At 49.5% G+C, this 26,752-nt stretch overlaps 12 protein-coding genes across 12 annotated transcripts; 5 read left to right on the top strand and 7 right to left on the bottom strand.

Annotated features, from left to right (window-relative positions):
- Window positions 1-821: 821 nt before the first annotated feature.
- N7506_002577 (uncharacterized protein) lies at window positions 822-2,862 on the bottom strand (the record flags this gene model as incomplete). The annotated part of the gene is made up of 2 exons (XM_056951872.1): window positions 822-2,058; window positions 2,108-2,862. The coding sequence occupies 2 exons, from the start codon at window positions 2,860-2,862 to the stop codon at window positions 822-824; spliced, it is 1,992 nt and encodes a 663-aa protein (XP_056815023.1).
- A 624-nt stretch (window positions 2,863-3,486) lies between these two features.
- Window positions 3,487-3,855, bottom strand: N7506_002576 (putative quinol monooxygenase; the record flags this gene model as incomplete). The annotated part of the gene is made up of 2 exons (XM_056951871.1): window positions 3,487-3,773; window positions 3,834-3,855. The coding sequence occupies 2 exons, from the start codon at window positions 3,853-3,855 to the stop codon at window positions 3,487-3,489; spliced, it is 309 nt and encodes a 102-aa protein (XP_056815022.1).
- A 278-nt stretch (window positions 3,856-4,133) lies between these two features.
- N7506_002575 (bifunctional AAA family ATPase chaperone/translocase BCS1) lies at window positions 4,134-5,714 on the bottom strand (the record flags this gene model as incomplete). The annotated part of the gene is made up of 2 exons (XM_056951870.1): window positions 4,134-5,498; window positions 5,562-5,714. The coding sequence occupies 2 exons, from the start codon at window positions 5,712-5,714 to the stop codon at window positions 4,134-4,136; spliced, it is 1,518 nt and encodes a 505-aa protein (XP_056815021.1).
- Window positions 5,715-6,308: 594 nt separating this feature from the next.
- Window positions 6,309-7,778, top strand: N7506_002574 (uncharacterized protein; the record flags this gene model as incomplete). Its single annotated transcript, XM_056951869.1, has 4 exons — window positions 6,309-6,511; window positions 6,576-6,620; window positions 6,694-7,338; window positions 7,397-7,778. The coding sequence occupies 4 exons, from the start codon at window positions 6,309-6,311 to the stop codon at window positions 7,776-7,778; spliced, it is 1,275 nt and encodes a 424-aa protein (XP_056815020.1).
- Window positions 7,779-8,258: 480 nt separating this feature from the next.
- N7506_002573 (uncharacterized protein) lies at window positions 8,259-9,074 on the top strand (the record flags this gene model as incomplete). The annotated part of the gene is made up of 1 exon (XM_056951868.1): window positions 8,259-9,074. The coding sequence occupies one exon, from the start codon at window positions 8,259-8,261 to the stop codon at window positions 9,072-9,074; it is 816 nt and encodes a 271-aa protein (XP_056815019.1).
- A 301-nt stretch (window positions 9,075-9,375) lies between these two features.
- On the top strand, window positions 9,376-11,284 carry N7506_002572 (chaperonin-containing T-complex subunit CCT3; the record flags this gene model as incomplete). The annotated part of the gene is made up of 6 exons (XM_056951867.1): window positions 9,376-9,400; window positions 9,456-9,522; window positions 9,579-9,787; window positions 9,842-10,432; window positions 10,499-11,136; window positions 11,195-11,284. 6 exons carry the CDS (start codon window positions 9,376-9,378, stop codon window positions 11,282-11,284), a joined length of 1,620 nt encoding a protein of 539 aa, XP_056815018.1.
- A 161-nt stretch (window positions 11,285-11,445) lies between these two features.
- N7506_002571 (PRKRIP1 family protein) lies at window positions 11,446-12,021 on the bottom strand (the record flags this gene model as incomplete). Its single annotated transcript, XM_056951866.1, has 1 exon — window positions 11,446-12,021. One exon carries the CDS (start codon window positions 12,019-12,021, stop codon window positions 11,446-11,448), a length of 576 nt encoding a protein of 191 aa, XP_056815017.1.
- A 539-nt stretch (window positions 12,022-12,560) lies between these two features.
- On the top strand, window positions 12,561-14,483 carry N7506_002570 (PARP-type zinc finger-containing protein; the record flags this gene model as incomplete). The annotated part of the gene is made up of 5 exons (XM_056951865.1): window positions 12,561-12,576; window positions 12,835-12,970; window positions 13,020-13,197; window positions 13,295-13,357; window positions 13,413-14,483. The coding sequence occupies 5 exons, from the start codon at window positions 12,561-12,563 to the stop codon at window positions 14,481-14,483; spliced, it is 1,464 nt and encodes a 487-aa protein (XP_056815016.1).
- A 1,368-nt stretch (window positions 14,484-15,851) lies between these two features.
- Window positions 15,852-17,710, bottom strand: N7506_002569 (uncharacterized protein; the record flags this gene model as incomplete). Its single annotated transcript, XM_056951864.1, has 3 exons — window positions 15,852-16,620; window positions 16,675-17,232; window positions 17,442-17,710. The coding sequence occupies 3 exons, from the start codon at window positions 17,708-17,710 to the stop codon at window positions 15,852-15,854; spliced, it is 1,596 nt and encodes a 531-aa protein (XP_056815015.1).
- Window positions 17,711-19,851: 2,141 nt separating this feature from the next.
- On the bottom strand, window positions 19,852-20,829 carry N7506_002568 (BTB/POZ domain-containing protein; the record flags this gene model as incomplete). The annotated part of the gene is made up of 3 exons (XM_056951863.1): window positions 19,852-20,419; window positions 20,470-20,625; window positions 20,705-20,829. The coding sequence occupies 3 exons, from the start codon at window positions 20,827-20,829 to the stop codon at window positions 19,852-19,854; spliced, it is 849 nt and encodes a 282-aa protein (XP_056815014.1).
- Window positions 20,830-21,840: 1,011 nt separating this feature from the next.
- Window positions 21,841-22,973, bottom strand: N7506_002567 (putative alkaline lipase; the record flags this gene model as incomplete). Its single annotated transcript, XM_056951862.1, has 6 exons — window positions 21,841-21,990; window positions 22,042-22,086; window positions 22,143-22,513; window positions 22,568-22,631; window positions 22,693-22,820; window positions 22,883-22,973. 6 exons carry the CDS (start codon window positions 22,971-22,973, stop codon window positions 21,841-21,843), a joined length of 849 nt encoding a protein of 282 aa, XP_056815013.1.
- A 2,196-nt stretch (window positions 22,974-25,169) lies between these two features.
- Window positions 25,170-26,132, top strand: N7506_002566 (alpha/beta hydrolase; the record flags this gene model as incomplete). The annotated part of the gene is made up of 1 exon (XM_056951861.1): window positions 25,170-26,132. One exon carries the CDS (start codon window positions 25,170-25,172, stop codon window positions 26,130-26,132), a length of 963 nt encoding a protein of 320 aa, XP_056815012.1.
- Window positions 26,133-26,752: the final 620 nt, after the last annotated feature.

Below are 26,752 nucleotides of genomic sequence, written 5' to 3'. Positions count from 1 at the left end.
TATTCTCTCCCAGAAACAAAGTTAGCCCTGGGCTAGGGTCAGTGTGGCAAAGCACACCCTTCAACTGGTGGCTCCTAGCTGTCACTCCTGGCTCTTCTCTGAATCGAATGAGATTATGTATAACTCAGTCACAATGGAAGTTAGTTGCGGTAATGTGATTTGTACACCTATCATTGATTTCAACGCAGCCGTGGAGTCACGGTAGGGCTTTGGTTAGAAGCTGCCGGCGTTCCACCCTAGACTGCAGACTCGACTGGAATGATCAGCAGGCACCCAAGGAGGATTATCATGCTTCAACTCCTACAGTAGATCTTAAATTTGGCTGGCGTTGGGAGAAGGATTCATTATCCTACATGATTCAAATCTTGTTAACTTCAATGCACCTGGCTAACCTTCCGTCTGAAGTTGAAGAATCTCTTACCACTCACCTGGCAGGGCAATTCAATGAATGAAGACCAAGTCCATTTGTGGCAGCGCTCATACTGTATGCTGTATCACAGAATCAAATCTCACAACCTTGGAAGGTCAAGAATTCAGTGATTAGCAAACTACCAATTTTTATCATCTATCCTTTGTTACTCCAGTAAAGACCTTTTAAAAACATGCTGAGCTGCTTGTTCCAAGATTGTAGTTCAACATAAATCTCAAATTGGGTATAAAAACTCGTAACTATCCAGTACCTATAACCCCTATCGCTTCCCAATAACTCATAGAACGAAATAGAAATAGAACACAAACATAACAAACGGAAAGACAAAGTCAAAACACAGGATCGATAGCAAAGTAACATAAATGGAAGCAATTCGAGATTCGAGCGCAGCTCAGAACTTTTCGCTAGTCACGCACCGTGTCGATTTAACCAGCAGCCAAGCCAAAACCTTGACCAAGAGAGTCAAAGCTTTGACAATCATATCCAATCCAAAGAAAAGGATACATAGTATTCCACGAGTAGGGCCTGGTAGCTTCTCACCTTTTCGTGAGCCACTTCCATACCGACCATATTTCTCTAGATCAAATTCCTCAACAGCCGGCTGGTTCTTGTTCGTAGCCGCTCCATTCTGGGATTTAGATGAGCCCCAGCCCCAGAATTTAAACCTTCTCCTTGGCTCAGCTTTGCTTTTTGATTTTTTCTGGGCCGACTTGATCTGCGACGCCAGATCCATGCTCTGTGCCGCGTCTTCGCGCTCGGCAATCGTTGTCACCAACTTACCCTGGAAAACCGGCATCGAGTATGGATTCGGATTTTGGGAAGTGGTTGGTCGGGATGGCTCGGGTGAGCCCAGAGCCATATCTGCTAATAGAGGATTGGTGGCCTCGTCTGAGACAGCGACTGCTAGCATCGCAGCGATGAGCGAGTCAATGGCGTACAGGGATGGGATGGTGGCGATGACGGCCGCTGGCGATATGGAAAGAGTTTTAGTGCCAAAATCCAGTATTGCGAGCGGCTCATCCTGGTCTGTAACTGGGAGAGTGGAGGTGCGTGGGTTGGCCGCCTGCTGGGATGCCTCAATTGCTGTTGGTGAGACTGGTCCAGTGACGATGATGGTTGGTGGTTGGCGGGGGGAAGCATTGCTGGATGGCGAAGAGACTGTGATGTGGACCATGCCAGGAGACTGAGATCTGACAGGCGATAAAGGAATCCCTGCAGCGCCCACCAGAGCGGGTGGATGGCGTTGAGAGAGAGATGGGTGTCTTAGCTCGTAGAGTCGTTGGTGCCGGTTCCAGGACAGTCGGCAAGATTCTTGCGCTGCGGCGCGTTTGAGGGCATCAGTCTCCACTTCCGAGGTTTCTGAGGGAGAGAGATGGTAGTGCTTGCTTATATCTGCAGCCTGGTCGATTGCTAGCATGGCAGCTAGCCTGGAGAAGAGGAGAGTGACAAGCCCGTCATGAGGATGCTCACGCCGAGCTCGATCCTCCAGATTCATCATCATGATAGAAACATCGTTAGTGGTCTTGGATGGATCGGTTCTGCTCAATGCGATCTCATTTGTGGAGTATGTTTGTAGTGTATAGAATGGTTGCTGGTAATTGCCGAGAGTGAATGTTGCTGGCCCGGTCCTGGAAATATGTCAGTATTTTGATATACTGACCGAACAAGAGAACATACTTCGATATCCGTAGGTTGAGCATTCCGACCATCTCTTGAGGCCGTTGACCATTGGCTATTTCCCATAGCATTTTCAGCTCCTGTGTTGAGGAGTACTCAACAACCTGAGAGCCCATAGAGCCATTTGGAAAGTTGAAAAGACTAGCAGGCACAGTCTTCGGCCCAAGAACGTGATCAATCTCGGCGCCCGTTGACAGAGTAAGCTTGGGAGGCTTGCGGTCCTTTTTTGGAGGCGGAGGTTGTAGATTGATTCCATCCTGTGGATGGTATACTTGCTGATTGAGTGGTATTGACGGGTCAAATTGAGGGAAAATGGATCTCATTGGTACTGGCGATACGGAAGACTGCGATGAGTGTGGTGAGATGGCGGAGGCTGCGGTCTGACTACTACTGTTGCTGCTATGGCTACCATGCGAAGGCAACACTTCGTGATTTGGGGCTTTGGGTTGACGGTTTTGACTATTCATAGACTGAGGTGATCTCGCACCATGAGAACTCCCCGTCACAGAGGGCGGGGATTTCTTTTGTGGCGGGGATTTGGCTCTGTCAACATTTCCTGGAGGTAGGGGAAAACCCTGTGTATCTTCAATAATCTGAAGCAGCACGGACTCGGAAGTGCTGGGATCTTTGATCTCTTGCAATGGAATCGAGGGTTCTGGTTCAGTTTTCGCTGGCTTCTTGCCCGGTTTGCGAAATGGGTTATTGGATCTATTTACCTCAGGCGATGGAGGAGGAAACAATTGAAATTGGCTCATCTTGTCCAAGGATATGAACAAAAAAATGCGAAACATGCAAAGCAGGGGTCGCGACCGAGATATACCCCATTCTCACCATTTTCCAGGGCCATCAGCCGGATATCCAAACAGAGTACATGGCTTGTCGACGGTGTGACAACTCTGCGTATAGAGTGGGCGGTTAACTGATTTGGGCTGTGATTGGCCCTGATCCTGGGCTGGTCACTTCGGAGTGCAGTAGCGGCGCTTCATTCGAACCGTGTGATTGGTGCCGAGACCTTGTGAATGCTATAATTATCGCAACCCTCGTGTTCCATTCGATGATTTATTTTGGCTGAAGAATTCGAGGCTGGTCTCTGCATCGATGCCGCACTACGGGGGACAATGGATGCATCTTTGCATATGACGGCATAACCCCAAGAGAGAAGTCTTGGCGCTTATCTACTCGTTCCAAGGTCGCGATCTCTCCATACATTGGACTCATTGGTTGACCAGACGGAGCATTGTCCTCCAAATCTCCAAAAAAATTCCAAATTTCACGCCGTTCGAGCAGATTGGGGATCGAAAACTTGGAAGGCTCCGAGGAAATGGTATGTGCAATTATGTGCAGTTCTGTTTTACATTCTTTGTGCCAATGTAGGTTCTTTACATGGTAGAACCCTCGAGCTCCTCCAGACGGTGCATGTCCATGTCCTTCTCGAGCAGGGGAATCACGTAGGGGTCGAAGGTCTTCCAGTAGGGGTTGTTGAGGTGGTACTCCTGCGAGGTTTCCTGCTCGTAGCGCTCGACGATGGTGAAGTCCTGCTTGTCGAACACAGACTGCATGACGAACCAGGAGATGGTCTCCTTGTCGTTGGAGTAGACGTTGGAAGCCTCGACAAGCTTAGCCTTGAGCTTGGAGATGGACTCCTCATCGGCCTTAGCGCGGAGGTCTGCGGGAAGTCCAAGGTTAGCGCGGAATGGACAATTGGAGGGATATGACAATCACATACGGACGACAATTGTGTAAACCATGATGTGTGATTGGGGTGCGGGGTGAGTATGGAGGGGAGATGAGGGGCAAAGGCCTCTGACGTTTAAATAGCTTTAACATTTAGTCAGTCCGTCGGTGAGAGAAACAATGTTTCAAGGTGGGCCGATCTATGTAAATCCCCGAGATTTGCCCCTAGTGACCCCGAGCTTATTTTTGAACCGTTGAACCGGAATACTAGGACCAGAACGGCAAATTCCAAAGAAAGTTCTTGTACAAGGTGTCGTTGTTATCTCTCTATTATTTACATACTGATATACACTTAAGTTCTTTTTCCTTGATCCTGGCCCAATGCCTCAGTGTGTGCACTGTAGGTAAGACCTTCGGCCATGGAGATAGCACCCTCCATATTGCCCTTGTTGTACAGGAACAATCCCTGCAGAGCCGCAGCACTGGTGTTCAGGGAGCGATCAGCCTTGTTACCAGCCTCATCCTCGATCAAGCCAAGCTGTTCAAGTCGAGACAGGAACACAGCGCGATACTGTCCGTCGGTATCGTTCTCTGCGTAGAATCGATCCCAAAGACACCCAACCTGGTAGCGAGTGACTTCTCCCAAGCGAACAGTCATGTCGACACGTCCAGGTCGGACCAGAGCCTCATCAAGGCGATCGACGTGGTTGGTTGTGAGGAAGATAATCCGCTCTTCCGCACTGGCAACGCCATCCAGGGCATTCAGCAGACCGGAGAAAGTCACATTAGCGCCTCGATAACCATCGGCATCGCTTTGTTCACGGCGATTTGAGAACGCAGCATCGACATCTTCTAACAAGACAAGCGTGCGATTGGGCACAATTGTAAGAAGATGATTGAGTCGGTCATCTGTCAAGCCTCGCTCGCTCAGATTCAGAATGGCGATATCATAGTCCAACTCGCCTGCTAGCGCCTGGATGAAGGAACTCTTGCCTGTACCAGGAGGACCATAGAGAAGATATCCTCGGCGGTATGGGATTCCACGATCATGGTACCATGACGAGCTTGAGATAAAATCTTCCACATCTTCCACGATGCGTTCCTTTACGCCCTCTTGGAGGATCACAGACTCCAAAGGACGCTTCCGGCGTGGGTTGCCAAATGGCTTCCATTCCGTTCCCCAGCTGTTATAAATAGTAGTTTTGCCTTCGTGCGATTTGGCAGCGTAGGCGTGGGCCTCGGTGAAGAGATCCTCGAAGATGTGGCGTTGAGAGTAGAGGGTGGTTAGGGTGATGGTTTCCCAGGGCTTTCCGGTCTGAATGTCGCGTGACTTTGACTCTCGCATGCGATTGACAAAGATGAAAGCATTTTTATATCGTAGGACATGCTTTCCGGGGCCAGGTACGAGTGAGAAGTGTGTGTGAATGGCTCCGTTTGAGTGTTCCAGCTTTTGTGTTTGAATCGAGAGGTGGCGCATGCCGGGGGTGAGCCGCTGTAGGAATCGATCCATGTAGCCGACATTATTCGCTGCAGCCTTGGACGCGGTGAGTTGGGACTGTTGGTACAGAGTCATCCAGTGCAGAAACCACGGATAGGAATCATCTTTGATGCTGATCTCAACGTCCACTAGCATGCGCCTGCGGAGCAGAGCAGCGCCATGCCGGACGCCTTTTTGTGCGAATGTCAACCCAGCTCCCAAGCCTGCGAGACCGAAGCCCTAGAAACAGCACCTCGTCAGTAAAGCCAATTAAAACGGGGAGTTAAACGTCGTATCTCATACCGCGGTGAACAAGGGATTGCTAGTCAGCTGGGACAGGAGAGTCCCATCACTTTTTTGTGGCTGTAACGCCTGGGTTCTTTGCTGCAGAATTAAGTCGCCTGCTGACGGCGCAGGCGCAGATGGCGCAGGATTCGGGACCGCATTTGGCTCCATGCCCAAAAGACAATTGTGGTGAAGATAATGTTCGGATCGATAAGGAGATATCGGACTTGCAGGGCTTGGCGGAACGGCCGATCAGTGCCCGCTCTGCTCCGTAGTATACACGTTCAGATGATTTCCGTAAATAGACTTTGGACAGACTGTGTATACAATTGGCTTGGGTAGTATGTACGAGACATATTAATTGAAATTCAAGCTCCGCCTATGTTTTGAGGCTCTAGTCGTATGAGTCGGACTATCACACAGTCAAAAGGCCGGGCGGTGAACGAAACCAGCGAATCACGAGGTTCGGGGATCGGGGGCACGGGGCACGGAGCCCGGAGCTCGAGCTGTAGATGGACGCGCTCCTCCTCCGACTTCTTCGGACTTACACTCGTCTCTGTACTTCATTTTTCTTCATTTCCTAGCGGAATCGTCCGGAGAAAGCCATGCTTTGATCGGATTCGGGGGAACGAGTCATCTAGGTCCGTCGGGGCTGAGATCCTCCGCTCCGGAGTTAGCGGGATTAGCAGGGCTTTTACTTCTTGCATTCCGAAACCATAAGCTGGGGCTGGCTACGTGTCTAACCAGTTTAATAAGCCTTAACCCATGCGTTTCCTTTCTCGCGCCCCGTTCTTGCAACGGGCATTCTCACGTCACACCTTTCACCCAGGAATTCGCAACATGAACACCGCTGCCGCTAATGAAGTGCTATATGCGCTGACCGTGGGGAAAGCCTCAACCAGACCTAGCCCCGAAGATGTCTTGGAAAAAAGCCACCATACAAAGACTGGGTTTAGAAACCCTTGGGAGTGAGTATACCGCGTGATGGTCGGCGCCCTAATTCATCGCAAACACTGACATTCTTGCCCCTAGGTCTTTTCGCGACTTGAGCAGCTTGGAAATCATGCGAATGATGTCGTAAGTCCATGTCAATGTCTTCATGCCAATGCCATATTCTTGATAAGAACCATTCTCTTATTCAATGTCACAGCTCGCGCCGGATTAGTGGTAAATCCAACAACCCCGACACTACGCCGCCCACTGTCACTGTTCGCGAACCCCAATTCCTCCCCACCCGAGACACCCCAAAGCTTCGAGCCACATGGCTGGGACATGCATGCTACTATGTTGAGTTCCCCAGCGGTCTCCGGGTCCTATTCGATCCCGTATTTGAAGCACGATGCGGGCCATGCTGCGGGCCCTATACCCTAGGACCTAAGCGCTACACCGAACCCCCATGCCAGATCAAAGATCTTCCCATCATCGATGCGGTTGTCATCTCACACAATCACTACGACCACCTGTCCTACCCTACTGTTTCAGAAATCGCAAAGAGACATCCCAATTGCCATTTCTTTGCGCCGCTTGGCAACAAGTCTTGGTTCGAAAGCTCGGGCATCCATAATGTAACAGAGCTGGATTGGTGGGATGAGCGTGACATTGCAATGTCCCCCAAGGAGAAAACGGGCTCACAGATTGAGCAGGTCGGCAAGGCTTCACCCACAGCTGACATCAAAGCGCGGATCAGCTGCTTGCCGTGCCAGCATATTACTGCCCGTGGTCCCTTTGATAAATACAAGACATTGTGGGCTTCCTGGGCCATAGAGTCAGGTGGCAGCAAGGTCTACTTTACCGGGTAAGATATACTGATTTCCTCAACCTGAGATTGCGATTTTGTTGCTGACCTGCCCTAGTGATTCCGGATACCGCTCCGTGGACGAAGTGCCTGACGGAGAAGATGATTATAATCCCAAGTACGACTTCCCAATCTGCCCTGCCTTCAAGCAAGTGGGCGAGTTCCGCGGACCGTTTGATCTTGGCTTAATTCCAATTGGGGCATACGCCCCCCGTCACATTTTCAGCGCTGCGCATGCCGACCCCCATGATGCTGTTCGTATGTTCAAAGACACCAAGTGCAAGAATGCCTTGGGTATGCACTGGGGCACATGGGTTTTGACCGAGGAAGATGTCCTGGAACCACCCCGAAAGCTGAAGGAGGCGCTCAAGAAGCACGACATCCCGGAAGAAGGCGTTTTCGATGTGTGCGAGATTGGCGAGAGCCGCGAGTACGACTGATGCTCATGAGACCAACAATAATGCGAGTGCAAGTAATGCGGTCCAGCATCCGTGCACTCTAAGTTAATAATACCTGCGTTCGATTTAGATCGCATATGTACGATAAGAAATTAATTTCACGACAAATTCTTCCTGTGTAATAGGGCTGAGTGTAGATAGTTGGGAGATGTTGTTTGATACAGGTACGGAGTAGCACAGACGCTGTAGACCGTTGCCAAGCTCCCATGTTGCTTTTTCCATCTGAGTTTGATACTTGCCCATCTGGGCAGGTGACATTGGCTCTACCCGCGGATACGAACGAGCCAACAAAATGATGGAAATAGCCTTCCGCGACCTAGAGTTGGTCCATCACGTGGAACGAACAATGCTGACGACATCTGAACTATTTCCCGAACTTTGGAAGTTCGGATCATTCTCTTCAAAAACCATGAACATGAATTTCTGAATGATGTTGGCACCTCAGGGCGCCACTACCTCAACATGGCCCAATGCTCCGCTCCCGTTGACGGCATCGTGGGCTCATACACTGGGAACAGCTTCGCTCTCCAGGCCACAATTGCTACCCTACTCGGTCTAGCGTTGTACAGTGCAATCGAGCTGATAGTCCTGGTGTTCTCGATGTTCCACGCCTACAGTGGGCTCTATTTCTGGAGCCTGTTGATTACTGCTCTACTCGGTGTAATTCCCGATGCTTTGGGTCTGCTCTTGAAGTATTTCAAATTGGCACCCATCTGGATACCAGTTACATTGTCCACAGCCGGGTGGGCTATCATGGTGACAGGACAGTCACTAGTTTTATATTCCAGACTCCACCTCATATTGCGTGACCAAAGGATTCTTCGCGGTGTCCTAGCGATGATCATTGTGGACGCAATCATTTTCCAAGTCCCTCAGATCATTGCTTCATACGGTGTGATATATGCCTGCCATCTTGCATTTGGTCGATTCTTCAACACCTGGGAAAAAGTTCAGCTCACAGCATTCTTTGTCCAAGAGATTATCATCTCGAGTATCTTCATTGTACAGACTGTGAACCTGTTGCGCAGTTATCCAACTAGGAGCAAACGAAGGACCAATATCATGTACCAACTTCTGGTCATCAACTTGGCCATCATATTAATGGATATTTCACTCCTTGTGCTTGAGTACATTGGGCTGTTCATTATCCAGACCGTGCTCAAGACATTTTTCTATACCATCAAGCTGAAGTTGGAGATTGCGGTTTTGTCAAGACTGGTGTCATTTGTACAATATGATCCTACACAAGACTCATCAGGAATGAGTACATCACAATAGTTAAAAAAGACATTCTCATATCAATTCCTAGGTCATCTGGTGCTGAAGCAGTTGCGTTGGAAATAACTTTAGTTGGGCTGTTTGCCTAGTTTGTCGGGGGTCAACGCTAAGCCATATGGAGACTAGCGCGAGGGAGCTCCCACTTCGCCTGGAAATTTGATGGAATGCGGGCGAACAGCGTTGAAGTCGGACCTCCTGGATTATCAGTCATTTTCGCGGAGTATTCTCTGATTTTCGGAAGTGAATTATCGAATTCACATACCCCTACTTCCCGCCCAATTCACTAAACACAACCGCCGATATGCAGGCACCGGTGGTGGTGATGAGTACGTTTACCCCCCAATCCAACTACTCCCCCTAATGTGCTAACATGTCGCTCAGACACCAATTCTGGCGAGCGCCAGGTCGGCCGCAGAGCCCAGATGTCCAACATTACCGCGGCTAAGACGTACGATACCCTTCGATCCGCCGCTATCTTTCCGCTATGATGCTAATAAACACCAGTGTTGCGGATATCATCCGCTCATGTCTCGGACCCAAGGCGATGTTGAAGATGCTGCTCGACCCCATGGGCGGTATTGTTCTGACTAACGATGGACACGCTATCTTGCGAGAGATCGAAGTGTCGCACCCAGCGGCCAAGAGCATGATCGAGCTCAGCCGTACCCAGGACGAGGAGGTCGGAGATGGAACCACAACAGTCATCATTCTTGGTATGAGCGAATGTGCATCGAAACTTTGCATGATGGTAAACTGACTGTTGATAGCCGGCGAAATGCTCGCCCAGGCCATCCCCCAGCTCGAACGCAACATCCACCCCGTCGTCATCATCCAGGCTTTCAAGCGTGCCCTCGCCGATGCTCTTCAGATCGTTGAGGAAGTTTCCACACCAGTCGATATCCACGACGACAAGGCCATGTACTCCCTCATCCAGTCCTCCATCGGAACCAAGTTCGTCTCCCGGTGGTCAGAGCTCATGTGCAGCTTGGCCCTGAGCGCCGTGCGCACCGTTTCCTTCGACGTTGGTGGCGGCAAGCAGGAAGTTGACATCAAGCGTTACGCCCGTGTCGAGAAGATCCCCGGTGGTCAGATCGAGGATTCCGAAGTTATTGACGGTGTTATGGTCAACAAGGATATCACGCATCCCAAGATGCGTCGCAGAATCGAGAACCCCCGCATTCTGCTTCTCGATTGCCCTCTGGAGTACAAGAAGGGCGAGTCCCAGACGAACATTGAGATCTCCAAGGAGGATGACTGGAACCGTATTCTCCAGATTGAGGAAGAGCAGGTCAAGCACATGTGCGAGGCTGTTCTTGCTCTCAAGCCCGATGTCGTTATCACCGAGAAGGGTATCTCTGGTAAGTAACGAGCCAAGTGGATGATCCCCCTTGTCAGACGGCACACGCTAATCATGAAACTACTAGATCTTGCACAACACTTCCTGATGAAGGCCAACATCACAGCCCTCCGCCGTGTCCGAAAGACCGACAACAACCGTATTGCCCGTGCAAGCGGTGCCACCATTGTCAACCGTGTTGACGACATCCAGGAGTCCGACATTGGTACTGGATGTGGACTGTTCGAGATCGAGAAGATTGGTGACGAGTACTTCACATTCATGCGCAAGTGCAAGTCCCCGAAGGCCTGCACAATCCTGCTGCGCGGTCCCTCAAAGGATATCCTCAATGAGGTCGAGCGTAACTTGCAGGATGCCATGTCTGTTGCCCGCAACGTTATCTTCCACCCTCGTCTTTCCCCCGGCGGTGGTGCCGTCGAGATGGCTGTCTCCGTGAAGCTTAGCCAGCTTGCCCGCTCCGTGGAGGGTGTTCAGCAGTGGCCATACAAGGCCGTTGCCGATGCCATGGAGGTTATTCCCCGTACATTGGCCCAGAACGCTGGCGCCAGCCCTATCCGTATTCTTACCCAGCTTCGTGCCAAGCACGTTGAGGGCCACACCACCTGGGGTCTGGACGGTGACTCTGGCAAGCTCGTTGATATGAAGGAATACGGTGTTTGGGAGCCCGAGGCCGTCAAGCTCCAGAGCATCAAGACTGCTGTCGAGGTAAGCTATTCACATCTCCGCCCCGTGTTTACCAATATACTAACATTCTACTCTACAGTCTGCTTGCTTGCTTCTCCGTGTCGACGATATTTGCAGCGGCAAGTCCGCCCAGCAGCTCGCCGGCGGCGGCGGTGGCGGCGAGGAATAATCGATAGACGAAAAAGAAAAATGATCCTTGGACTTGAGGTCCGTACATAATGCTACACGATTCGCCTCTTGGCTATCTTCCTTCTGTATGAATATCTTAGATTCAAACCAATTCCAGATGGGTATCTTTGTATTGTACACTGCCAGCAGTAACGCTTTCCTTCAATCATCGTCATGGATAATGACACCGGGGACTTCGTGAGCCGGCTGACCATCCGCCGCTCCATTGCTGTCTCCATCCGCGCTGACCATAGTTCCAGGAGCAGGTCCAGCCTTGGTAGGCGCTATATCCATTTTATCACCACCCTTCTTTCCGCGAGCATTCTTCTTCTTCTCCCTCCTCCGGCGGTTCTTGTCGGTCTTCTCGTCATCCTTGCGCTTGGCTTCTGCGCGCTCCTTTTCCCAGCTCTCATTATCTTTCTCCTGGTCGACCTCGGACTGCATCATGCGCAGACGCTCATATTCACGCCTCCGACTGGCCTTGTACACGTGAAATTCACCAGAGCCCGCACCGGCTGAGGAACCCTGGACATTGGTGACGATCTCAGGGGGCGCAAGCAGCGATGATGAGCGCTGAGAAGAGGGATCAGGTAGCTTGATATCCTTGCTTGGATCTTTGAAGAGGGTCTCGATCTGATTTGCGTGTTCGGAGTGTGGTGTCACGGCGCGGCGCTTTGTTGGCCGCTTGCTACGCGGGTCTGCGCTTGTGGGAAAAGATTCTGGGCCTGGCTCGGACATTGTTCAAGTTGTTCGGAGGAATGCGACTGCCGTGAGATGGCTTTTGTAAAGAGTAGCTGTATGCAACTGAATGTGTTATGGAGCACTGCACCTTGCGATGATCTTTTAGCAGCGCAGGTCCAAAACCATACGCCGAGCCCGCTAACCGGATCTGGTTAGCGGTATCAGTTGCAGTTCAGCGCATTAATTTCCCTTTTTTGCTGCGTGTTCTTGTCAGATTGTTTTTACTCGAGATCGAGTCTCATAATCTAAATAATTTGTACTGTATGAACATTATTTTGTGCTTCCATCATGTTCTTAGAATTGACCCCTCGATAAGATACTCGATTTAAACCCCGTTCTTTACATTCCGCTGTCTTCTCTTCCTTTTCCCTCATCACTTTTAGGTAAAGGGTTCTGGGGGCTCAGCACTTGACTTGTGTTCCCTTTCTTTTTTACTTTGCTTGCGACACACCATCGTGAACTTCCCTGTGAACTCTCTCGTGCAACTTCCCTTTCTCTTTCACTTACCCATTTCCCGCATACTGATCGCACGCAAAATGCCGTATCGCTTTGGTAAGTCCGGTCGCATTCTTTTTCAATATGCTCGCATGAGGAAACATTTGTTATCGCATCGTGAGACACGCGCAAGAGCGCTCTGCAGCGCAACGATGCGATCCATGGTTCACCAGACATGGGAACTTGCCCTAACTGCGCGCGCAAGATCGCTGCCTGCAAGTCCAATTCACAAGGCAATTGAATCAATCAATTGCTCTTTCTACTACACGATTGTGTCTGAATGTCCATGGTGTTGCTGCTAACCTGATTTCTCAGAATTGGCCAAGTCGGGCCGCTCTGGCTGCCAGACTAAGGAATGCAAAGATGCTCAGACGAAGATTGCCAAAGGCGAACTTCGCATTGGCACTTGGGTCGACAATGAGTCACGCCAGTTCTGGATGTGGCGCCACTGGTAGGTTCATTTACAGCATGGCAACAAATTGATGACTGATTCGTCTCAGGGGCTGCTTCACCCCTCGCATGGTCCAGAACGTGGTTGAGAGCATCAAAGATGGAGATGACGATGGAGCTCTGAACTATGAACTGCTCGACGGCTGGGAAGATCTTACCAACGAGTACAAGGACAAGATCTCCCAGACTCTTGAACGGGGTCACGTCGATGACGAAGATTGGAGAGGCGTAAGTGCACTGGCCCGTTGTTGAACTCAGCCCTGTGGCTCTTCGAGAATACCAGACTCATTGAGAGACGTGGTGGCAATTGACTGACAAGATATAGGACATCGAGTGCAATCGCCCTGGTGGCAGTGGCATGCGCGTGAAGGTTAAGGCTGCCAAAGGTGTACGTCCAATAATCTTACTTGATGTTCCACACATAAAAACTGACATGGTTACAGGCAAAGGGGGCTAAGAAGGACAAGGAACCCCAGGAGTCCTCTGCTGCCGGCAAGAAGCGTGGTGTGAGCGATGCCGAGGTCTCCGACGTTGGCGACAAGGATGAGCCCGCGAAGAAGAAGCGCGGTCCGGGTCGTCCCAAGAAAGAGAACGCCCAAGTTGACAACGGAGAAGAGGCCGTTACTGCGCCCAAGAAGGCCGGTCGTCCCAAGAAGCCTGCCGACGACAATGCTGATGCTGCCGCTGACTCTCAGCCAAAGAAGCGGGGCCGCACTGCTAAGAAGGTCGTTGATCACAAAGAAAGCTCCGATGAAGACGTTGAAATGCCCGATGCCGAAGAGGCCCAGCCCGCCAAGCCGAAGGCGACTTCCCGTGCTAGGGCTGCCGCAGCTTCAAAGAGCAAGGGCGATTCTCAGGCTGCTGAAGAGGGATCTGCTCCCCAGAACGACGCAGAGGAGAGCAACGAACCAGCCGACAACAAGGAAAAGCCCAAGCGTGGTCGCAGTCGCAAGCCTGCTGCCCCAAAGGCCACCGAGGAGCCTGCTGAGAAGGCCAAGGCCAAGCCTGGTCGCAAGCCGGCTGCTTCAAAGGCCACCGAGGAGCCTGTCCCCGGCAACACTGAGCAGGACAAGGGCCAGACTGAGCCTGCGGAGAAGGCGAAGGCCAAGCGTGGTCGCAAGGCCGCTGCGTCTAAGGCTGTTGAAGATGGCGTTCCTGAGAACAACGACCAGCAAGATCAGGAATCGGCTGAGATCAAGCCCGCGGGAAAGCGCGGTCGCAGTCGCAAGCCTGCTGGTGCCAAGGTCGCCGAAGACCCCGACAAGCCTAGCGATGAGGTGTCTCTGGACCAGTCTGGCAGCAATGGCCACACGAATGCCGAAGACCAGCCTGTCGCTGAGTTGAACGCCGCCGAGCCCATCGCCTCGGGTGTTGAGCAGCTCTTTATGGACAATGGCACCGATGTCAATGACAAGACTGCCGAGCCTGCCAAGGAGGTTGCCGATGTGCAGCTCGCTCCCGATAACACCAACAGCGAAGCTGTCGTCGGGGCCGAGACTGTTCAAACCGCCTAATTCAGTGCGTTTCTCGTCTTTCGTACGCGCAGAGAACATTTCATTGCTTCTACTCTTCGACATTTTTTGCTTTTTTTTCCCACACATGGCCAATCACAAAGCTCTCTGAGCACTATTCTTATCAAGGACCTTATATGGTCTAATTTTCTTACGTGGGCGATGCGTTTCTTTTCGTGGGGTACGAGCTTCTGAATCTCTTAGCGATGACAGCTTGCGGGTATGCCTTTTGCGTTCTTATTGATACCGGGAATCTCCCTCGCGATGATTAATTCCCCGAGGCCATAACTAGCTACTTTAATGAGAAATCTTCTGAATAAAACCCCATCCTGGCTCAGTAACCTTATTCATAGTGGAGGAATAATATGGAGCAGACAGCTCACACTTTTACAACCTTAAACCTTTCCAGGGCTGGAATATCAGTCCGGGCATGTGTTATGCCCCGGCCCTAGTCCACACATGTTGGGCAATAGTTAGATACATATCATCAACGGATGTACCCTTCCTTGAACCTCTTTGCCAGTATTGAGGTCAAACCCTCCTTGTCGGAATGGTTGCTTTGTTATGTGCGTCCCAAAGGGTCAGATATCCCCAATGAAAGCCACCTATAACACAAGCAAGCATACTACCACTTGTATACTTCAATAAGGACAGGCTATAACACTAGTTTTGAACGAAAATTATCTATTGTTGTCTAATTTGATCAACGGGAAAATTCAAGGGGGAAGGGATGGGAAGGAAAATTTCGGGGCTGTCGAAAAGTCGAGGGCGTGCGTCCAACTTGCACGAATTGGGGCGTGGGGCGTGGGGCGTGGGGCGCGGGGCCACACTCGACGCCCAGGATCCGGGCGCCGGCCTGCGGGCTTGCGGACTTTCGGGGCTGCGCCTGCCCCCTTTCCAAATCCCTTTGTGAAGTGGCTCTTCGCACGACCAGTTAGGCTTAAATGCTTATTTGGAAAGCAGCACCTGGGCATTGATCTCGCTTTACGTAACAGGCATCGCCGGAGCAGTGCTTATCGTCAAACGTGGCCATGTGCAGGTTAACTACGACCGTCCCACGGGCTATCACGCATTAAGTGAGCTCAAACCGAAGTGAATCCGATCTCTCAGAGACGCGATTTTGATCGCTAACTGCGAGACGCAGGTCTACCTCAGATCACTAGGTCCATTGCGAAATAATGCCATTACTACTTATCGATCATGCTCCTATCCATAAAGAAACTATGTCGAGTCCCCAAACCCATGCGCGCAATGGAACAAGCCCAATGGGGCCAAACAAAGAGAAAAAGAAAAATCGTCAACTGGGGCAAGCGAATACGAGGTAAGACGAGGGACACCGGTAGTGCCATTTTCGTCTTCGGTGATGTCGATTCACAGATCAGAGATGCCTCGGCTCCTGAGAAGGATGCGGAGGTCCATGAACAGCTCAGGCTGGCGAACGCACATTTCCTTCTTCAAATCGAGGATCTCCTGGTAAAGCATTGGTCGGCTGCGGAGGAAATTATTCAGTTCTCCGGGGCATGCGTGAGCGAAGAGCTGGGTGGTCTCCGCGATGAACATAATGAGCCAGCCTTGCACCTCGTCAAGAGAGTTGCTAATGCTGTACTGCGGGCGGAAAGCAACCTGGGCAAGTTCGATCAGGTATTGGCATTGTTCAAGTCCCCTGTAGCAATTCCAGGCAATTTGAAGCTTCTGAGCGATCTCCCGGCACAGATCAGACATCTCGGCCACCGAGCTGGCGTAGACTTTGGCGTAGCTGTAGAGAACGGTGAGGGAGCGCATGCCTTCACCGAGGACCTGGGGGTCATGGAAGTTCAAGAGTCGCTTTGTCAGACCGAGCCCCAGTCGATCTCCCAGGACGCGGTGGGTAATAACTCCATTGCTGTCCTTCATGGGAAGAGTTTGGGGGAGGTTAGGGTCCATGACGCCTGGCTGGGGGGTTTCGATGGAGGGCCGGAAAACCTTATCCTCCAACCAAGTGCGAAGGTCATCCATCGCCGGCTTGCCCCGGAGTTTGAACAGGTCATTGTAGTGATCAACATCCTGGACACTCAGAGAAACAATTGCCAAGACCTGGCGCTGGACCATATGAAGCCTGGCAGGGGAAGAGTTCTCCGAACGAGATCCGGTAGTTGGGAATCTAGTGAAACAATATATTAGTAGCTGAGAGCAGTATACGAAAAAAGAGACTAACCGATGGCGATCGATCCGGGCTTGGATGCCCTGTTCAATGGTCTCAGACATTTTGCTCAACTTGGAAGGAGAATCAAGAAGAGAAGTGGAAGGAGGGGAAAAAGGATCTCGTTTTATAGGAGTCCCGGGGTTTGGGGCTTGAGAGTCACGGAGCTGGGGGTGCTGGCGGTGAGCTAACGAGCTCGTTGGAGCTCGTTGATAGACCATTGCCTTTGATTCTTCATCTTCTCCTTTGAAGAATGGGTTAGATCTTCCGTTCATAGTCTCAGCCACTCCAGCGCTGCTGTTTGTCTGGCTATTGGTCCGCTCATTAAGCTCCATAGACCCATTTCGGGAGTGAGAAAAAGAGCTGCTCGTAGCTTGCACCTTGCGCGGACCTGTATTCGAGTCTTGAAGGTCTGGTCTCTTTTGCACAATGGGCAAGCTCTCGTCCTCGCTGTACTCTTCATCTTCATCTTCGGCTTCATGAGGCATCACGATGCGCACTTCACGGCCACGCTTTCCTTTGGTCCCTATCTCATGTAAAGCCATATCTTGCCAGAACATGACGTCTGGCTTGCTTCTTATAAGTTCAAGCAGTGAGTCCCAGACTTTCGATTCTTCATGTCTGCCATTTCTTTCCATAATGTTGATGGTTCTTTCCTCAAGGAGAAAGATATCATTGAGGCCGATCCATCGAATATACCAATGTTAGCTTTTCATCATGAAATCTCAAAAGACTAGAAAAAAAACCATATCTTGGCACGCCAAAAAAGATGTCAAACTTACTACATGTTTCTTCCGGGCAAGTAGAAAGAGTAAACCCGGTCTTTAAGGTGCGTGGTCCACTCGCCATCTTCCGGCTTTGCGCCTGAGGGGCGGCGATGAGTATGTCTGGTTGGGCCGAACATATGGGGAAGAACCACTCCGATCCACACGTCCGTGGTGTAGTTGCGCATGGCGTTTTTGTATCTGACGATGAAGATCTCACCCTCCTTGAGCAGACGCAAGACTGGCAAACGGCGTAGACCCCTTGTCAGATAAGCATGTGTCGGCATCTTGATGTAGTGTTGATTCAACTCAGGAAAAAGTTAGCAGGAAACTTTTGAGAGTGAATGACATATGCCATCTATCGCAGGGATTGTGAAGACTGGGTCGGACAGCGAAGAAAAGATGGCTGAGGCTAATACTCACGGTTGTATGAATAGAGAGAAGATAGTGCGGTGCTGTAAGAGAGTTGATCTGTTAGCGTCCACTGGTTTGAGATGATTCGATCGCCATAGAGACATACGTTGGCAACGCTAGCAGGTGCTTTCTGGGTTGGTGAATGACGAAAATGTCAGGTCTTGGTCAGACTGCGGGTAAATCAATGCTGCAATTTTAATTGAAGAAGGAAAGTTGTTCACGGTTGTGATGTCAAACCTGGGAGCTGTCAAGTGTAGATAGGATCTAGCTCTGGGCCACGAGGAAAATGATAGTGAAGGTTGTTCGCACAGTCGTGGTTCGATGTTCATCGAACTCGCAACTGACGACGATACCAGCTCAGAGTGAAGAGAATCAGAAAGAAATCTCTGGTAATGAACTGTGGTTTTGTGGCTGGCAGATGAGACGAAATCAATGATCTTGACGAAGAGATAGAGTAGAGCAAGCTGATCGAGGATATCCTGGCCGACACTGTTGGGTGTTTGTAGTGCACAGCGGAGCAGCGAAAGATGGATAGATTCGACGTCGAAATTACCAGGTGGTGAGACGGAGCGATATTTGACACCATCAAAGAAGCATAGCAGATACCGTGCACTCGAGCGCATGAATACCTGTTTGAAGATTGACGATAAGTGAATACCAAAGCGTGGGGGGCTTTAGCATTGGCAATTGGAAGGTGCCTGAACAACACAACTGAGGATATAAGACTGTGTTGCTTCGACGGATTGATTGAGTTCAGAAGAAAGAAACGTCATAAACACCTGTGAACTGGAGTGCGAATGAGATGATCTTTGGGGCTCCGGAACATCGCCCAGGAAATATTGTGTATAAACAATGTTCCACGTCGTTGGGGGAAGTCACGTAGAAAGAGGATGCTCAGAATGGCGGATCATTTGCGCCGAGGCTCTCGCGATTCCGGAAGATTCCTCACATCACTCAGGCTTGTCACCCATGAACATTTCCGCCAACTTGACAGATTTTTGGATAGAGGCGCGGGCCCAGGCGGAGAGAATGGTTTGGTAACCGATGTAGTTTATTTGGGTATCCAGATTGACATCTGAAATTCCCCAACATCCAATGAAGGATTATTGGCATACTAAACGTTGTGAGTCCGATTGCGACAAAAGTCCTTCACAAACCAGCACTCGCTTGGTACGTTTGCTTTATAGGTGAGCTATCTTGGAAAAATGCTCGAGCGCAAAATTCGATAATGCAAGATGCTTCTGCAGGCTTCGAGCTGGCGTTTTGTCTTTTCAGATGCCACATCTGGGATGCCAGGGCAGATGCCAACACTAGCGGTAACAGAGCAGCCTGCTGTATGATCGGTCCAAGACTTGATTGGTTGTTGTTGGATGGAACTGCGGATTCATCAGTTCATGTATAAAAGCCCTCTCAGTGGCAATCGCACCAGGGCAACCTTGGAAGGTGGGTATAGATCGATAAGATATCCTGCGCATGAAAATTAGTCACGGACTGTATGTGGGTTGAGCTTACTTGAAGTTTGAGTACACGAAAGAATGTCACTATGGTGGAAACCACCAGATTGGCGAATACGTTGTGAGGTGGCCAAATTTCTCGATTTCTGTTGCTCATCACCAAAATCACGGCAAAGGGTACATAAGACAGCAAACTATCAAGGACATGCGACCTTCACTATTGCCACTTGAGTTGGAAATTAGAACAGTCATTGCATATGCCTAAGCCAAAAAAAAAAAAGCAGACACAGATATCGAAGAGCGTGGCTCTTTCGATAACAAAGAGTGTGAAATGATTCATCATAAGCCACCGCGCACCATTCGACGATTAAAATATGTAAGGTGGTAATTTCAACCAAAACATGCGGCCAACCTCGAATGAAGCGAAGTTAGATATGTTGCTGAAGCAAGTGTTCTGTCGTGCTATCATTGTGAACAGGCTGTTTATTTGTGGTGAAGTTGGCACCAACAAACGTTGTTTAGCGCTTAGAAAAATCTCGACGATCGTGTGGCCCTAGCAGTCATGAGTTTGAGTGCCGAAATTGAAGATGGTGGGCATCATAGGAAGAATGGGAAAAGGGGAGGCGCAAAACACACCGTTCCGAGATATCATCCATATGGTTGCACATTGCCACGAACAGGTCAAAGAACAACTTGCCGCCTTCCTCCATCTCCATCTGCAGTGTTCCGCTTTGTTTGAAAATCTTTCGACTTCGGATGATCAAAGCGAGATAATGAGCTCGCAATCGAGAATCGGTCTCGGGCGTGTGATCATATGCGTAACGTGCGGATCGAAGGATCACATCGGCTGGGATGCCACTTTGCAGCCCCTGCTTTCGAAATGCAAGTCGCTTGAGGTCCTCCAAGCCGTATTTCTCGGCAGCACAGTAAATCACTGTGTCGCGAAGAACAAGATCTCCGACTTCGGGGTGAAAGAATGTGGCTTCACTCGACCCGCGGCCACCGGTCTCATTGATGTCCTCCGCATTCTCGAGGGAACAAGAGTTTCGGTGCTTTGCATGCAGCAACCGAGGGAAGTACTCACCCTTGTATAGAAATTCGAGAACGCATGACAAAATCTCGGGCTCTCTAAAAATATGATGAGCGTATATCTTCGACTAATCAAAAGGGTGAGATACTCTTCTGGCAGCGTCAGCTGCTTCCCGCCATTCTCTTCGCATTGCTCCTTGATCGCGGCAGAGAAATACGGCGATACAGCAAGGATGTCCTCATGAGCGGCGAAAACACTCTGGTCGCGACCCACAATCATGGAGATAATGGGGCTAGTCAGAGGACTGCTCGATTTTGTCAGCAAGCCAAACCATCAAAATCACTCTCGTCTTGCGATATGTCTATCTTGGTGGCCTTAGTCACCTTGCGCTGGAAGGACTCTCCACTTTCTGCTTCATTTTGAGCTTGGCTAGCTCGTCGTACTTCTTCTTGGCAACCCTGACGGTCTTTCCCGCCCGGTCCTTGGAGATGAAGGAGCGTTTGAACATGACAGCAAAGACCAAGTCACTGATCGAGCAGTGCCTGGATTTGATGTCCAAGATTATTGGAATGAACCTGTCTGGTTAGAGGGAATGGTAAGAGTTGGTCAAAAGAAAGACTGATTGACGCTGCTGGCCATGCACACGAAGCATGTGAGTCTCGGAAGCTCTCCACTAAAGCCGTGGTCCCCGGTTCTTACTGAAAAGACGAGGATTCACGGATCTGGGACGACTTTGCACTTGAGAATCTGTGACGACTCTCGAGGCGAGGATTTATCAACTCTAGCAGGCGTGGGAAGAGAAAAGAAGGTAAGCAAACGATGCGGGGGCTTTAAATGCGGGGGTCAGGTGACAGTGATATCAAACGTGACTGGATTTGTACTAGGTACATGGCAAGCCTTTCAGCTGAACGTATATCCAAAGTCACTTGTGAGTCTCAAATCATATGCACTAATGCTCACGGGTGCGATCTTTGATCAGCTTGAAATCTAGTGTGTACATTTGAACACCATTTTGCGACATCACAACATTCAGTGCAGATATGGTACTATTGGATAATGAAATTAACACGTAGATCGGAAAGTCTATCTGCTATTTAGGGTCTCTTCAATCGTCTTTTTTCGTATCTTTTTTCATCATACTTTTCGAAGCTACCCAAGCATAGTTTCTCCAGCCCTCTTTCCTCGGCAATATGTTCGTCTTCAGAGGTAGTGTAACATAGCTAGACCTTGGACTTCAAGAAGTTTGTTCCAAGGCAGTTCGTTTTTTGAATTACTACAATCAAAGCCCAAGGGACGGCGGCACTCAAAGTCAGTCATATTTGTTTCATGTCTAAGAACATTGCTGAAGAGGTGTCGACCATGTTGAATGATCGACCGTTCCCAGAAAAAACAGCACCTTATTCAGTGCAAAAGTATGACCTCGTATCTTATAGCGCTTGCTTGCCTGCGAGAGACCTGTAAATATCCATAGCATGGTGGCCAGGTGGCTTACCACCCGGTAAGCAGCCAACCTTCGGTTTTATCTGCAACCAGCGAGAGCCATAGTGATACCAAAGCTCTGGAAATGTCCAACAGTAACACCGTACATGAGATTTCCTGCCGAACAAAGAAGATCTCGCTGTCCCTGGCACTTGAAACAGGTCGTTGACAGACCAGAGCTGTAATATTCCTAAGAGATGGTAAATATGAATCCGTGCCAGAGCTCGGTGATAATACTCACTGTTCCATAGTGCTGGAAATTGAATAGCCCGCTTACATACATATTCTACGAGATAGGTCAGCGAGGGATGCAAAGGAATATTTTTCTTGATCATTTCTCACCGGAACTCCGTCGGCGATATTGTTTCCACGCTTCAAGGTACCCGCTTGGGAGCTAGCAAAGGTAGCCCAGGCGGAGTTGCCGATTGGAAAGGCAGCGAGTGCAGTGCTAGTAAGTGCTTTCCCGGGGAAATTTTGGGCAAGGGCAACGTGTGAAATGTAGGTGAGAGCACCACCGAGCGAATGACCAGTTGCTTCTAGCGAATAGGTCGGATATTTAGCGACAAGTGCCTTGACTTCTGCAATGACGGTATCGTGCACGGCAGACCATGGTCTGTTGATGCCTCGCATAATTTTCACATCAGAGGGGAAATTAACTCCCGAGAGTGAAGGCGTAACGAGAGTAGTGTCAATGTCATCCAGAATATCAGCGACTAAAATGATTAGCTCAGTGTGCTGCAGAGATAAATTTATTGATGGAAACTCACTGGTAGTGGATCCTCTCATCACAACAGCAATTGTTTTCTTGCTGTCGGAATATCCAATATAGCCCTATGCAAATTAGTATTCCAATGGCTTTAGATACTACCACTCGAGTGTAGATTGGGCGTACATCAGTATCTGTCAAGGTATCGCGTATGGTTTTCGTGATGGTAATATCAAATGCTGTTCCACTGCAGCCACTGTAGGCAGCCGAAGAAAGTTGAGCCGAGCGACGAAGATCAGAAAACGCAGATATGTCTTGAATCATGGTCAATACTTTGCGTCACAGAAAACTCGTGACAGAAGTCTGAATTTCATACCGAGAGTCGCTCGTGGCTCCAAAACGGGTACAGCAATGGCTTGGGCAACCAAGGAGATTCCCATGAGCAGGTTCTGACTGTTGAAAAGCATCTTTGCCGTATTAATAGGAAATCTCTGGGACCAGGATTTGATATAGTGGTAAAGAAGTAGTCTCTGAGTGCTGTAGTGCTGTTGTGCTGTATAGAGATATCTACAGCTTGTCTTTACGTTCTTTATATAATTTTTCCATGGCCCTGCTTCAGCTTTCCATGAGTCAATATATTCGGGTGATAGCTCGAGGGCTTGTGCATGACCACGGGTGTTTTCGCATCGGTGCTGGTTCTGAATGGGGAATTGGATATATGGCCAAGATACCTCGTCGCATGAACAGACTCATACCCGATTTGGTGAGCCCCGACCTGGCGTTCTTGGTATACTCAAGGTCGGGCATTGATTCCTGCGCGAGGAGTCTGACTATTTATTAAAGACCGTAAATTTACTGCTTCGGTACTGCTTTCTAACTTGGCCTAGTCTTTGTTACTGATGTAAAAGATCGTCTAGTGGAAGCCTTTCTTCGTCATTTCTCGACTTGAACCGCATACTGTCACCAAAAAGAAAAAAGTGAGCGAAAAACATATTATATGAAGTCTGCAGGGTCGATACCAAGAGTGCCTATGTTACTATCATACGCCACAATCAAGGATCTAAGGCAGTGGCTGAGATTTTGCGGGGAAATAGGGTTACTGGTGTCACTTCAATGTACGCAAAGACCACACGACCATCAACAGCCTCGGTTTTAAGGGACCAAGAGTTAAGGAAGCTTCAGTGGTGGGTCATTAGGCGGGTCAATTGGAATGATACTGGCAAAAGAACCATTGAAGGCCCACCGTGCGGTGCCAACGATGAAGGGCATTGGATCAATGGACCTAGGTCAGGTATGGCCTGCAGCCCGAATATGTCCGATCATGCACTTTCTGAGCCTGCATGAGCGTTTTTGGAACGGAGAGAGTACCCGCCAGCTCAGGTATATACCGTCTTCGTAAGGAAGCGAAGCGTCCGGTAGTTCGAGGTTCGGCAGTTGGGGACCGAGGTGCTTGGCTTTGCGGGGTTGGTCTTATTGAAGGCTGAAATTGAAATCCCAAACGTAAATTGATTAAAAGCATGCAGCTTTCGATAGAATTTACTTCATTTTGATACGGTTGGAGGTGCCCAACTCGGATCAGCCAGCGACGCAACACACGGTTCTGAGACCATCATCTGACACAACAATTGGTGGTGGGATTCAATTTGTGAAGGGCCCGTCAGAAATCGGAAAAACATAGTTCTGGCTCCTTGGGATCTCAGAAAGTATGATCGAAGAGATGGCTAGCGACTGCTCTATTCTGAGTTCCATTGAGTCTATTTCATCCTACGTGTCGGAACACAATGTTTCCATCTGCCATTGAATTGCAGCTTTGACATGTTTCCTCATTATCTCCATCTTTTTGGTATTTACATTTATACGCTTTGATACATTTTTTGTTTGCTAGAATGAAACTCTGACGGTAATCAGGATCGCCTCCGTGATATTTTGATGTTTAGTCGCATTGGGATGATAGTAGAGGTACGGAGTATTTGTCGCGTTGCGAGAAGGACAGTCAACGATGATGACATGTACGCATCTTCTGTTAACGTGATACCATTGATATGAGTACGGAGTAGTTGTGGATCTTTTTTTCTTCTTCGGCATCACGGAACTGCTACTGGGATTTCCCTAGGCGCCGACTCCTGTGGATGTGAACTGATTTCCTCCAATCAAAAGCCGGTAATAGCCGCTGGTAATCCACGGGTGGCTCCCGCGGCCCACATCCGGTCAGCCAAAATGAAGGTGCGTGCCCATATACTTGTCACAGCAAAGCTCCGTGATTGCTGGTGAGATACTCGTAGTATTTACGAGTAGGAGTAAGTCTGTGAGTATCGGGTACGCCCCGCCCTTGATAGTGGACTGCGCCGGAGCCCGGGAGAGTTGACATCTCATTGCCTCAAGTATGAACTTTCCCTTGCTCCAACTCACGCAAGCCAATATGACAGCCTGTGAGATAGCGAGGTCTTTCTTCACGTATGCATTAATCCCATGCTTTGCGGTGGCTGGCCTATACATGATCCTCCTTGGGCTACTCACCACTTCGACCTTTCAATCCCATGTCGTTTATCTCCATGCCATTCAAATGACATGGTTCAAAAACCTCAATGTACCTGAAACGTTCGGATTTCTGAGAAATCAAGTCACTCCCTTCTCAGTAACGACCCCGGACGGCGAGCGACTACATGCTTGGCATGTACTTCCCGTCGAGTTGTATCGCAAGCACGAAGCTCCTCTTCTCGACGAACCTGTTGGGCTCGTCTCTGATATTAAAACACGAGTCGGATTTCAGCTTTTACGGGATGACTCCACTTCCAGGCTGGTTATCCATATGCACGGCGCAGGGGGAACTATCGCCTCGGGATATAGAGTCCCAAAACTACCGAGCACTCTCCGCGGGGAATCCTGGAAAGATTCACGTTCTCGCATTTGACTATCGAGGATTTGGAAATAGTACTGGGTCTCCATCCGAGAAGGGTCTTATCGTCGACGCGCTTGCCATTGTTGACTGGGCAATGAACGTCGCTGATATTCCTCCATCTCGAATTGTTATATTCGGACAGTCAATGGGAACAGCAGTTGCCATTGCGGTATCAAAACATCTGGCAACCCAAAATCCACCGATAGTTCTTGCGGGCACTATTTTAGTAGCCCCATTCGTGGACGTTGCCACACTCGTTTCAACCTATCGAGTAGCAGGGACTATACCAATCTTGTCATCGATCGCAAGATTCCCTGTCTTATTCAAAAGTCTCCAACAATTTATCAGGGACAAATGGTTGAGCAAAGATTACATCGCAGAATATGTCCAGGCCAACGAATTGAACAGAGAGACATACCGATTAACGATAATTCACGCAGAGGATGACTATGATATTCCATGGAATCATTCACAGCTTCTCTTCTGGCATGCCGTGAATGCCTCGTTGCCAAACGGCATCAGTTATGATGAGCTGGAGCAGCAAAAGCTAGATTCCAAGAATGACCTGGGGGCTGCTGGGTCTGTGTTGGAATGGGTGGCACCCAATGGTGTCATTCGTGAGGAAATTCTGAAGACTGGACTGCACGATGTTGTGATGGGCTACCCAATAATTAGCATGGCAGTTATGCGGTTCTTTGAATCTGCTGACCCGACATTCATAATTTGATTTGACCGGCATGGTACTGGCGTTGTGGTGGCAAATATTGCAAGAATTTCAGATCAAAGCTTGTTGGGCCGAGCTAATCACTTTGTTTGTCAATCCTGTTGAAACTTGCATGGCACATTGAGAAAATTCATCACTGATGTTTTTATCTGATTGTTTCAAAAGATCATTGGAGTGCAAAGATATGATCAAAAATTTGATCAATTTCCCATTTCCATAATTTTCCTAGTATCGAATTTGAGTATTCTGTGTGTCAAGTAAAGGTGTTGAATTCACAACCAGACTCTGTCTCAAGGTGGACCGTGGGTGGGATTTGTTGATGATGTGGCGGTGCCATCAACAAAGTGGCGCAGCAGCTGTGGGGGGCCCACTTGTCAGCCACCGGTGATATCATCACGAGGAACAACGCATGTGAATTGACAGCACAGCATTCTGTGCCAGTACGAAGTATACGAGGACCACTAACTTCTGCATCTGGTGATCAAGCCTTTCATCTGACATATCAGCGAAGAAATTGATCTATCACGGAGATACATAGCGCGCGTCCCCTTACTCCGTACCGGCTGCACGCGCCCGCTTTCAACCTACTGCTTTTCCCACTTCAGATCCGTTGGGCCAACTCA

This window comes from Penicillium brevicompactum, assembly GCF_028827555.1.
Source record: "Penicillium brevicompactum strain IBT 35665 chromosome Unknown utg000001l_segment0_segment1, whole genome shotgun sequence".
NCBI classification, from domain to species: Eukaryota; Fungi; Ascomycota; class Eurotiomycetes; order Eurotiales; family Aspergillaceae; genus Penicillium; species Penicillium brevicompactum.
The sequence above is the reverse complement of the archived record's forward strand: the minus strand, read 5'-3'. Positions and strand labels throughout refer to the sequence as shown.